The sequence below is a fragment of the Ahaetulla prasina genome, chromosome 2 (genome assembly GCF_028640845.1).
Source record: "Ahaetulla prasina isolate Xishuangbanna chromosome 2, ASM2864084v1, whole genome shotgun sequence".
In the NCBI taxonomy this organism is placed as follows: domain Eukaryota; kingdom Metazoa; phylum Chordata; class Lepidosauria; order Squamata; family Colubridae; genus Ahaetulla; species Ahaetulla prasina.
This window is the reverse complement of record NC_080540.1, coordinates 32,246,237-32,258,352: the sequence shown is the minus strand read 5'-3', so window position 1 is coordinate 32,258,352 and position 12,116 is coordinate 32,246,237. Positions and strand designations below refer to the sequence as shown.

Genomic DNA, 12,116 nt, shown 5'->3' with positions numbered 1-12,116 from the left:
GCTGACGAAGTCCTGGGGGCAGTTCATTCCAGAGGGTGGGAGCCCCCACAGAGAAGGCCCTTCCCCTGGGCGTCGCCAGACGACATTGCCTCGCTGACGGCACCCTGAGGAGTCCCTCTCTGTGAGAGCGCACGGGTCGGTGAGAGGTATTCGGTAGCAGTAGGCGGTCCCGTAGATAACCCGGCCCTATGCCATGGAGCGCTTTAAAGATGGTCACCAAAACCTTGAAGCGCACCCGGAAGGCCACAGGCAGCCAGTGCAGTCTGCGCAGGATGGGTGTTATACGGAGCCACGAGGGCTCCTCTATCACCCGCAGCCGCATTCTGGACTAACTGCAGCCTCGGATGCCCTTCAAGGGAGCCCCATGTAGAGAGCATTGCAGTAATCCAGGCGAGGCGTCACGAGTGCGTGGGTGACTGTGCACAGGGCATCCCGGTCCAGAAAGGCGCAACTGGCGCACCAGGCGAACCTGGTAAGCGCTCTCCTGGAGACGGCCGTCAAATGATCTTCCAAAGACAGCCGTTCATCCAGGAGGGCGCCTAAGTTGCGCACCCCTCCATCGGGGCCAATGACTCGCCACCGATGGTCAGCCGGATTTAGCTGACTGTACCGGGATGCCGGCATCCACAGCCACTCTGTCTTGGAGGATTGAGCTTGAGCCTGTTTCTCCCCATCCAGACCCGTACAGCCTCCAGACACCGGGACAGCACTTGATAACCGTTGGGGTGGTCCGGTGTGGAAAGTACAGCTGGGTGTCATCCGCATACAGCTGATACCTCACGCGAAACCACTGATGATCTCACCCAGCGGCTTCATGTAGATGTTAAACAGAAGGCGAGAGGATCGACCCCGCGGCACCCCACAAGTGAGGCGCCTGGGGCGACCTCTGCCCCCCTGTCAACACCGACTGCGGCCGGTCGGAGAGATAGGAGGAGAACCACCGATAAACGGTGCCTCCCACTCCCAATCCCTCCAGCCGGCGCAGCAGGATACCATGGTCGATGGTATCGAAAGCCGCTGAGAGGTCTAATAGGACCAGGGCAGAGGAACAACCCCTATCCCTGGCCCTCCAGAGATCATCCACCAACGCGACCAAATTGCCAACATACGCTGGATCATGGAGAAAGCTAGGGAGTTCCAGAAAAACATTTACTTCTGCTTCATTGACTATGCTAAAGCCTTTGATTGTGTGGATCACAATACATTGTGGCAAGTTCTTAAAGAGATGGATGTACCAGACTATCTTATTTGTCTCTTGGGAAACCTGTATGCGGGTCAAGAAGCAACAGTGTTGTATCTTGCCCGCCCTCAGAGCAGCCGGGGCCTTCTTATCTGCTCCCGAACACAGAGGAATGTATGCCTCCCGGCCCCAGTCCTGGCTCCATGCCCAGACAAACTGCAGAAGAAGGAGCACCTCCCTGCCCCAGCCCTGACTCCATGCCCAGGCAAACGGAGCAGCTAGACCCCTCCCCCTCCTCCACAGCATGTGAGCCTGAGGAGGGTTTACTCCCAACAACAGCTGATTGGAGTGACCCTCGCATCAGAAGATTGGATAGGCGGAGGCAACAGAAGGAAGGGAGGGGCAGGCCTTAATGAGTGCTGAGTCATGGAGCCACACCCCATGGCCTATATAAAGGATCTGCTTTCTGGCAGTCTCTGAGTCAGGCAAAAGTCGAACTTATCTTGCTGAAGTCACTTACTGGTCTCCTGCCTGCTCTGAGGACTTTGCTAGGACTTTGGGCCGAGCTGCAGAGGCAAGCCTGATTCGGATTTCCCTGACCCGGCCGTCAGCGGAGGAGTGGGACACGACAAACAGTGAGAACTGGACACGGAACCACTGATTGGTTCAAAATTGGGAAAAGAGTCCAGCAAGGCTGTGTACTATCGCCCTGCCTATTTATATGCAGAGCACATCATAAGAAAGGCAGGGCTGGATGAATCAAAAGTTTGAATTGAGATTGCTGGGAGAAATATCAACAACCTCAGATATGCAGACGATACCACTCTAATGGCAGAAAGCAAAGAGGAACTAAAAAGCCTCTTGATGCGGGTGAAGGAGGAGAATGCAAAAGTTGGCTTATTTATTTTATTTATTTATTTATTTTTCGTATTTTTATACCTCCCTATCTCCCTAGGGACTCAGGGCGGTTCACAGCCAGATAAAAATATACATATAAATACAAAATAAAACATCCATTAAAAAACTTATTACAGATGGCCGAATAATGGCTTGAAACTCAACATTAAGAAAACTAAAATCATGGCATCCGGCCCTCTCAATTCCTGGCAGATAGATGGGGAAGAAATGGAGGTAGTGACAGATTTTATTTTCCTGGGCTCCAAGATCACCATAGATGGGGACGGCAGCCAAGAAATTAAAAGATGCTTGCTCCTGGGACGGAAAGCTATGGCAAATCTAGACAGCGTACTAAAAAGCAGAAACAGCACCCTGCCAACAAAAGTGTGTATAGTCAAGGCTATGGTTTTCCCAGTTGCAATGTATGGCTGTGAAAGTTGGACCCTAAGAAAGGCTGAGCGCCAAAGAACTGAGGCCTTTGAACTTTGGTTCTAAAGAAGACTCCTGCCGAGTCCCTTGGACTGCAAGGCAAACAAACAAGTCAGTCCTAGAGGAGATCAACCCTGACTGCTCTTTAGAAGGCCAGATCCTGAAGATGAAACTGAAATACTTTGGCCACCTAATGAGAAGGAAGGACTCACTGGAGAAGAGCCTAATGCTGGAAAAGATTGAGGGCAAAAGAAAAAAGGGATGACAGAGAATGAGGTGGCTGGATGGAGTCACTGAAGCAGTAGGCGTGAGCTTCAATGGACTCCAGAGGATGGTAGAAGATAGGAAGGCCTGGAGGAATGTTGTCCATGGGGTTGCAATGAGTCGGACACGACTTCGCAACTAACAACAATAAAGAGCAAAGGGAGATCCTGCATTATAGCTTGCAATTCCCTTTTTCTTTTAAAGAAAAACTAGGCAAATGGTTTTGACTAAATAGGACATGATTCTCAGCACAATATGAAGGTGGGACGTGACAAGTATAATCTTAAAAAATCTTATTTAACCAAAACTAAACCAAATAGAATTTTTGTTAGAAAAAATGCAAAATGAATGTCTTGGTTCTCTCAGCCACAGTTGTGTCAGACGACATGAGAAGAAACAAGCCAACTTGGTTTTCTTTCCGATAGTGACTTCGTTTATTGGGTCTGCTACAAACCAGGTCTCAGTAAAAGTCGAGGTCTCTCTGTACAAAGTCAGCGCTGAGAGCCTCTGCCTCTCAGCCCCTTTTTAAACATCCCGCGCTGCTCATGCCCCGCCCCATGGCTGAACTGCTCCGTTGATTGGACACCTGGCCGTTCTCTACCTCCTCGTCTGACAGCCCCAGCTGCCACGTCATCTGCCAAATCCCGGAACTAAAACAGCTCTTCGTAACGCCCAGCCCTCATCTCCCTACATCCCAGCCGCCAGTGTGCTGATTCCCTTCCCATGCTTCCCAAACGCAGATCCCTGCACCCCTCGTACAGGTCCCTGATATGTCATCCCCCTGGATCTTTGATTAGGGGCTGCTTCCATGATCCAGATTCCTGCAGCATCATGTGTCGAGCCGGAGCTGAGCTCGACAGGATGATTCAGAAGCCTAATGCTATTAAACTGTATATTTAATAACTGAAAAAATATAGGAATGCATATCAAGCAATGAAACCGAGACAGTTTTAAATGCATACTAGTGTAAAGTTCTTTGTTTTCAGCACTACAAAAAGATCTGGTCTATTAATTCAACCCCAGCTATGTTAATGAAATAAAATCACATTCTCAGTGAAATGTTTTTTGTTCCTTCAAATACAATGAGTCTCAGAGTTGGAAGTTGGGACAAATTTTAGTATCTATTGTTATCTATTTATTTGTTTATGCAATAAAGAGAATTACCAGAGAAATATGTTCTGAATAGACTAGGTAGATACATATTCATTCGGCAAGGCCACTTTTTCTATTTAGCATACAAATTGCTGACTGATAAACTTATCAGTAGTTTCTTTGCTATTATATTGAGGGGGCATCATCCATGTTGTAAGGATTGCTATCAAATATAAACTACATGAGAATGATTTCAGGATAGCTGCTTACATATTTATTATACAAATATGTACGGCCATTCATCTTACAATCAATTTTGTATATTAGCATTCCACATAAAATAATTTGGAAATCGTAGGAATATTGTGTAAACTAGAGATCATTGGCACATTTTCTCTTTGCATTATCTAGCTAGAATGAATATTTGTGGTAGTACTTGTGTTTTGACTTGTTAAAAATGTATTAACTACTATTTATCATCGTACAAAGTAATTAATTTTAAATTATCTATTTTGCTATTTAGTAGATCCTCCAACAACCCGAGCATCAGCTACTATACGTAACAGTAAGAGTCAGGATATATCCCACATTGCATTTGGATCAAAAGTCCTTGGGCCACCTCCTCTCTCAGGCCGAAGGGTCACAACAAGGGCATCTGGGGAGGTAAGATTCTTAAGAACAAATGTTTTGGTGGCAATACTGTATGCTCCCCCCCCAAATTAAGACCTAAAATACAGTAGTCGTCAAACTTTGTTTGGGTTTCTTCCCCAAACCCCCATAACTTTAACCTTAGACTGTCTACTGTTGACCTCACCCCATTCCTAAGAGGTCTGTAAGAGTATGCATAAGTATACCAACATGCCTACCGTCCCTGTCCTACTGTCCCCATTTATTTGTATCCTTATCCTGTATTCATAATCATGTTTATACTTATTTCTGTTATCTTATACGTATTTAACAAATTAAATAAATTAAATAAATAAATAAATAAACTTAAAACCACATTTGGGACTAGAATTTCTGTTGTTAAACAGAGCGGTGGTTAATTGAGTCATGCCCAATTTTACAACCTTTTTGCAATGGTTATTAAGTGAATAATTGTAGTTGTAAAAAGATTCAGGTGGTTGTTAAGCAATCCAACTTCCCCCATTGCTTTTGCTTGCTGTAAAGTGGCTGGGATCACATGACTATGGGGATCCTGTTGATCATGTGACTATAGGGATACTATTGATACTATTGTATGTGGTTGGAAGTTTGAAGACTAGTTGTAAGTCATTTTTTCCCTATTCCATTCAATGGAATGGAATGGAATGGTTGTTAACTCAAGAACTACCCATGAACAGAAAGCCTGTGAAAAACAACTCCTTCCTATTCCAACCGTCACTTGCCTTTCTAAACCAGAAAAAAAATTCAGAATATATAGGGGATTAATGGTAGGAATGGGAGCGGTTTTCTTCCCATAGGCCTCCCACTCCCATACTTACCCAGAAAATAAAATTAAAACAGAAAAACAAACAAAATTGATACCATCCTTCCCTCCCTCGGAAAAAGTGTGGCAGGGCTGCTTTGTGGTGCATAATCTCTCCAAGGTACCCATCTTTAGTCTATGATTTGGCCATCTATCATAATTGGTAGTGTAATAAAGTTTGAAGTCCTCAGTACCACATCCAAAGATGCTAGTGTGTCCCCAGATGTTGCTTTCTGCATGTATCAGGCTTCATATATCTTAAAAACATCTGATCAAGAACAATAGAGGCTCGAATATTGCAAAACAAAACACCAGCGCTTCATTTAAAAAAAAAATGCCTCTGGTCCCAAATGAGCCCCAAAAGTGTTTTTAGAAAATGAAAATCTTGGGCAGCTGTAATTTAATGCTGTTTGTCATTGGAGCTCCAGAAAGGAGCATAGGAATGGCCCAAGTAAATCAGGCTGAAGCCTATGTTATTTCAAAATGTTGTTATATTTGTGAATCAGATGCCTCTGGGTACTTGACAGCAGGAGTTAAAGATATACCTGTCATTTCTGCTAGGTAGACCAAGAAATCAACTCCACAGGAAGCCTAAAACTATTTTCATTACAATTGACTATCCTTACAAAATCTTGCCAGTCTGATTACGTTAGATCTCATCCTCTTTCTTATACTTAGTATACGTTCTATACTGAATTAGAGAGCTGGCTATTATTTTCTCTCTGATATGGTATGCTTTGCCTTGATAACAGAACTTCCATGTTTCCTTCAAGATCTTCCTCCTTACTCACTGCGCCTGTCCTGTGATAGTATCCTTGTAACTGGTATTTGGAGGCATTTGCCCAAATCCTTAGGTAGCATTGAGTGTCCAGATTAATAGCTTTGGTAGTAAATGAAACTGAAAGGCAAAAGGAAACAGCTGGTTGATTGGCAGCAGCTCATAGGAGAAGACATGGCAGACCTGTGTAGAAAGGATCAGCTGAAGTCTGTACTTCCTCTTAGACCTGGCTGCTGAAGAATTCTGGGAGTTGATGTACACGAGTCTTAAAGTTACCAAATTTGGAGACTCCACCTGTCTTAGACCATGCTTGGCCTAGAGCACGTGTGTCAAACTTGTGGCGTCATCTTGCCATCACGTGAAGTTTCACAACGTTTTTTCCCTTCACGGAGCTGGGGTGGGCAAGGCCTGTACGTGACGCATCTGGCCTAGAGTCTCTACCTGTCCAATTCAGTCCAGCAGATTGGGCATAGTACAGTGTCAACTGATAGAAACTAAAAGAAGGGCCTCCTTGGCTGTAGCCCCTGCTTAGTGGAATGTTTTTCCCCTTGGAGATTAGAATGGCCCCAACCCTGTTGACTTTTCACAAAGCTTTATAAACATGGCCATATACCCAGGCCTAGACCTTGTAATGTGTAAAGAGTCCTGTTTCTTGGTTTTACTGTCAATCGTTTAACTATTTTGGCTGCTGAATGTATTTATTTTTTGGATGGTTCTATTGTTTTTAATTCTTTTATGGCTTTACATAAGCCACTCAGAGTCACTTGGTTGAGAGGGCAGTTGTACAAATAGAATAAATGATTTTAAAAAAACTTGGGAAGTCTCAGATAAGGAATGACCAACAGAAACAGGGCTGGGTTGTTTTTTGTTATTTTCTCAGGCATCTTAGACAAATGTGCAAAGAGAGACTGTTTAGGAGTTGCAGAAATTTAGGAGTAAATGGATTGTAGGATGCTAAAAGATGTGGAACATATGATATCAGAACCATTCATTATCATTTTGCAGAGGGACTATCTGGGATATCTTTTTACTGCCTTTTGACAACTTTCTTGTGTGTTAAACTAAAGTATTGTTCTGTCCATATATTGTCAGGATAGTGATGTCACAGGGCTATGCAGTCAATCAGATTTTATTATTAGTGACATCATAAAGCTGATCTTCAGTGATCAGCTCCTACCTTTACCTTCTATTGTCTTTCTGACATTCGCTTACCTTGTCAAATTTTCACAGGGAGAATTCATTATGTAAGAAATATTTAGCTCACTGTAGATGTCAACCTTACCACGTAGACCAGACGTGAACATGACCAGATAAACTAAATCTACTTTATTGTAAAGCTACATTAACAGAATCTTACAGGTGTACAAATACAATTCTCACTCCATCATCTTTACATCCCAGATCTTAGGGACAGTCCTTTTGAAGCCTTTTGCCCTGCCCACTACTCAGCTGTGGGCTATGCTTTTTCTTATCTGACCATACCCAAGGCAGTATCTCTTCATCCTGTCTCCCAAGGTGTTTCCCACATACTACTGTATTACATTTCATGAATATTCTTATTTCTGTGTCTACCTTCCAGCCTCCCAAGCATATCATTTGGCTATTTTGACAGTAGTGAAATGAAAAAAGGAATTCAAACCTTCAATGTTTTTTTCTGATCAAATTTAAAATGCACAGTTCCAATTTCTCATATTATAACCCATGTAAAAGTACAACAGAGAGATTGCAACATGTGCTTGTAATGTAATGCTTTCTATTAAGATCCATCAACATTTGGAAAAAAATAGAAGTTATTGCTGGGTGTTGATAGTGCTAAGCAAAAATGTGTTTGCATATGTGTAGACACAGACACACACTTTATATATTTTACTGAAAACTGTTGTATTTAAAGTACAAAGTACTATGGTTTTTAATACTAATAAAAACAGTATTCTATCCAATTTCACATGTTTGTAGTGTTTGTCTTAATAATTATTGAAGCGTGAAAAATGTTGCTACATTTTTTGCTACCTGTGTGACAGGGCATCTATGTATCACTTTTATTGGTTATTGATTTCAGTAAGATGTAAATGTTTTAACATTTTTCTGATAGTGGGAGAGTAGAGATTTTCCACTGTTTAGACAGGCAGATTAGGTAACAGTCAAGAAATTCACAGTCATGAATAGCTCTTATAACTCTTAATATTAGGAATGCTATCTTCACTGAACTATATTGAATAATGACTGAAAGAGATTTTTATCCCCAAACAATATAATTCTATTACAGAAGAAAGGAAGAAATATTCAACTTTTAAATAACCTGCTCTTTGGGATTAATGGAGAGACACAACAGACCAATACCCAAATATTTCACAGTGTATTATTCCAAGTCATAACAATACATATCCCTTTGTGTATGCATGCGTTTATATATAAATATGCATCATTAAGTCAACATAATCTGAAGGATGAACAAACATTTATCACTTGTCAGTCAGTAGTCAATCATATCTAATTCTCCACACTTCAAGTATCTAGTCCAAGATAAAGGTGAGACAGATTGGGGAAATGAGTTAAAACTGTCCTATGGTTGCAAATAGAATCTTCTTTATTAGATTGGTCATCTCCAGTATGGATGCTGTCAGTTATTTGTTCTATATATAGTGGCCTGGGAAGTATAATTGCATCATAGTTGGTTGTGTAGCCACCTGACTTCTCACTTTTTTGAGCACATCACTGTCATTACGATAGTCTTCATTGTTACGGCAAATAGCAATAGCACTTATATACAGCCCCATAGTACTTTACAGCATTCTTTGGGCCGTTTACAAGGTCAGTATATTGCCCAACAATCTGGGTCCCCATTTTACCAACTTCAGAAGGATGGAAGTCTAAGTCAACCTTGAGCTGGTCAGGATCGAATTCCTGGCAGTGGGCAGAAGAATTAGCATGCAGTACTGCATTCTAACCACTGCGCCATCACAAGGCTCCTGTCTGTAATTATGATTAGAGTTTCTGGGGGTAATGAAGTGATCCAGTTGTGTCCCACTCTTGGCAGTTCTATGGCCAGGTCTCTCCATGTCTTCTGATCTAACACTAAATCTTTGAATTGTTCTATCCTCTGGCTGATGTCAGCTTTGATGTTGTTGGGGGAGGAAGCTTGTGGGACCGGAAGTTGGCAAACAGGCCGTTTTCAGCTTCCGGAGGACCTCCGGGGGGGGTGGGGAAGGCCATTTTCAGGGGACAGCAAAAAAATGGGCCTTTCATTCCCACCAGAAGTTGGTAAATGGGCCATTTTCGGCCTCTGAAGGAAGGCCATTTTTGCCGCCCCCCCCCCAGTCTCCTAGAGAGGCTCTGGAGTCAGGTGAGAGAGAAAAACGGGCCTTTCCCCACCACCACCCCGAGGCCCTCCGAAGGCAGGAAACAGCCTGTTTCCCTACTTCTGGTGGGCCCAGAAGGCCCGAAAATCAGCATGTGTGCACCGGAGCTGAGTTCAAGTGCCCACTGATATGGCTACACATGCCACCTGTGGCACACGTGCCATAGGTTCACCATCACGGCTATAGATAGTCTTTGAGTTATGACCACAATTGAGCCCATCATTTCTGTTGCTAAGTGAAACATTAGTTAAGTAGGTTTTGACCCCATTTTACAACCTTTCTTGCCACCATTGTTAAGTGAATCATTCCAGTTGTTAAATTAGTAACATGGTTGTTAAATGCATCTGGCTTCCCCATTGACTTTGCTTGTCAGAAGGTTGCAACCATCAGAAACGTGAACCAGTTGCCAAGCATCTGAATTCTGGTCATGTGACCATAGGGAAGCTGCAACAGTCGTAAGTGTGAAATTGGTCATAAGTCACTTTTTTCAGTACTGTTGTAACTTTGAACGGTCACTGAATAAACTGTTGTAAGTCAAGGACTACCTGTATTAAGTTGCGCAAGTACTCAAGGGGCTAGGGCTATAGTTTGTATAGTAAGACAACACAGGCCCTCCTTGTCCTGCTGAGCTCACATTTTCTTCTTTTTGTTATATATGATAATGAAATATAATATTTGTAATAGAAATTTAAATTTCCTAATTTACTATTTATTTAGCTTTTTTTTTTAAATTATAGAAATACAGTTTATTTTGAAAAAAAACTAACTGACACTCAATAGTATAAGCTTACATCTAGATAAAATATCACTTGGTTCAAATTTAGCCTTTTAATTAAACTTCCAATTCAGTTTTTTCTGTCTGTTTTTCTTAATGTACTTTATACTGAATTGATATAACATCAGAAAATGTCCTTTTTTTAAAGATAACAAAATCAAGCATTAGGACAAAAAGGTCATGCCAAATGCCAAGTTTGGAAAAGAGAACAGAACCAGTACGAGATACTATAATGACTGAACAGTCTCCATCATCTATCGATACAGCTTTAGATGAAAAAAATATACAAAATATCTGTAACACAAATCAAGTTTCCCTGGACAAGGGTAAGATTCTGACACAATAGTTATAAAAACTGATACTGTAACATTTTAAAATTGTTCTTTATTAATTGCTTCAAGAAACTATATAGTAAATTTAATAACACTTTTCTCTGCTTTACTGCTTAGACAACTATGTTTTCAACAACAGGTGAGTGACCTGATTTTAAAATTAGGAAGGCTGTCAAGTGGTATGTAAGAGATGGCAATAAGACATTGCAATGGAAACAGATACTTGGGGAGAGGATATTTTCTTTTATTACTAAATTGTTTTCCAATATTCTTGCGAGTCAGGTTGAGTTCACAGAAGCCATATCATGTCAGCCCATGAGCTTCATGATTTGATTTCAGAATATTTCCAGAGCCAAGAATCATTCAAAAACTATATTATATTTAGAAATTATTGCAAAAGTTTTAGTCATATATGTATCCATATCACTTTGTAATTGACCTTAGGTTTACATATGCAGGTATATCACTTGGTTTATTTAAATTCATTGTGGTGTATTTGATAACTAGCAATTGAATATATGAGCTCATTCTATAGGAACAATGTAATGTGGAATTCAAAAACGGGATCATAGTGTAAATCATACCTGTAATGACGTAATTATGGTATAATAACCTAATTAAAATTCACTGAGTAAACCTGTATAGAGTCATGGCAACTAGACTTCACTGCAGACTAAACAAACAAAGCAGCAAAACATTTCAAATCCAAAAGAAAAAGTATTCCAGTTGCCATGACTCAACTTACAGGCAACTCTGCAAGGATGGCTGAGAATCTTCATCAACATGTATGGATCAGCTTTTGCCTATTAAAGCCGTCTTGCAAATTTAAAAACAAATCCTGTTGATTTTCAAAAGAAAAATATTCCTTTACAATTTAGTATTGTAAACAGCCAATATTATTTTTATAACTTTTTTCTTCTAGGCACCTACCTATCTGTGCCATTGAAAAAATTTACAACAATGGCCCAGAAACAGTCAGCAGCACAGTGTAAATTTTATGTTTTTTTAATATCACAGCTCTTTCGGTGTAAGATAGTAGATCTCTTGTGTTTCAGGGAATATTACAGGGATTATGAAAATCAAAATTTTCAGAATGGAATTTCCTTCTGAGCATTAATCGGGTTTTGCAGAATTACACAAAGTGTGTATAGATAAAGAATTCCTTGTGCTTTTAGAACAAAGGAGAAAAACTAAGAAGAAATTGTCCTTGTAAGCCTTTATATATACTAAAAAAAACCAGTGAACAGAAGAGTGACACTCAGCAAAACTAATTGCCAATGCCAATTTTTAAATGTTACTGTATTCAGTATTTCTGTGGAGCAAATTATTTTTTTAAAAAAATTAAAAACCCAAGTGGTTATATCTGCAGTTTATATTCTGGATATTGAAACAGTTGCTTAATGAACAGTTGTTCTCCTAGACTTCGGTTAAATCAAATACTGGCTAACTAATAGTCATTCTGACCACTCTCAGAATAATCTAACTCAATTAAGGGAATAAAAAAATATACTAGAAAAAGCTGTCAGTTATTCATAACATGGT

General features: G+C 40.9%; 1 protein-coding gene across 1 annotated transcript in view; it reads left to right on the top strand.

Moving 5' to 3' along the window:
* CFAP20DC (CFAP20 domain containing) overlaps positions 1-12,116 on the top strand; it is a 203,844-nt gene that overhangs the window by 79,137 nt on the left and 112,591 nt on the right. Inside the window, exons 9-10 of the mRNA XM_058167803.1 lie at positions 4,386-4,525; positions 10,391-10,568. Coding sequence (XP_058023786.1) covers positions 4,386-4,525; positions 10,391-10,568 — 318 coding nt within the window. The remainder of the gene's footprint in view (positions 1-4,385; positions 4,526-10,390; positions 10,569-12,116) is intronic.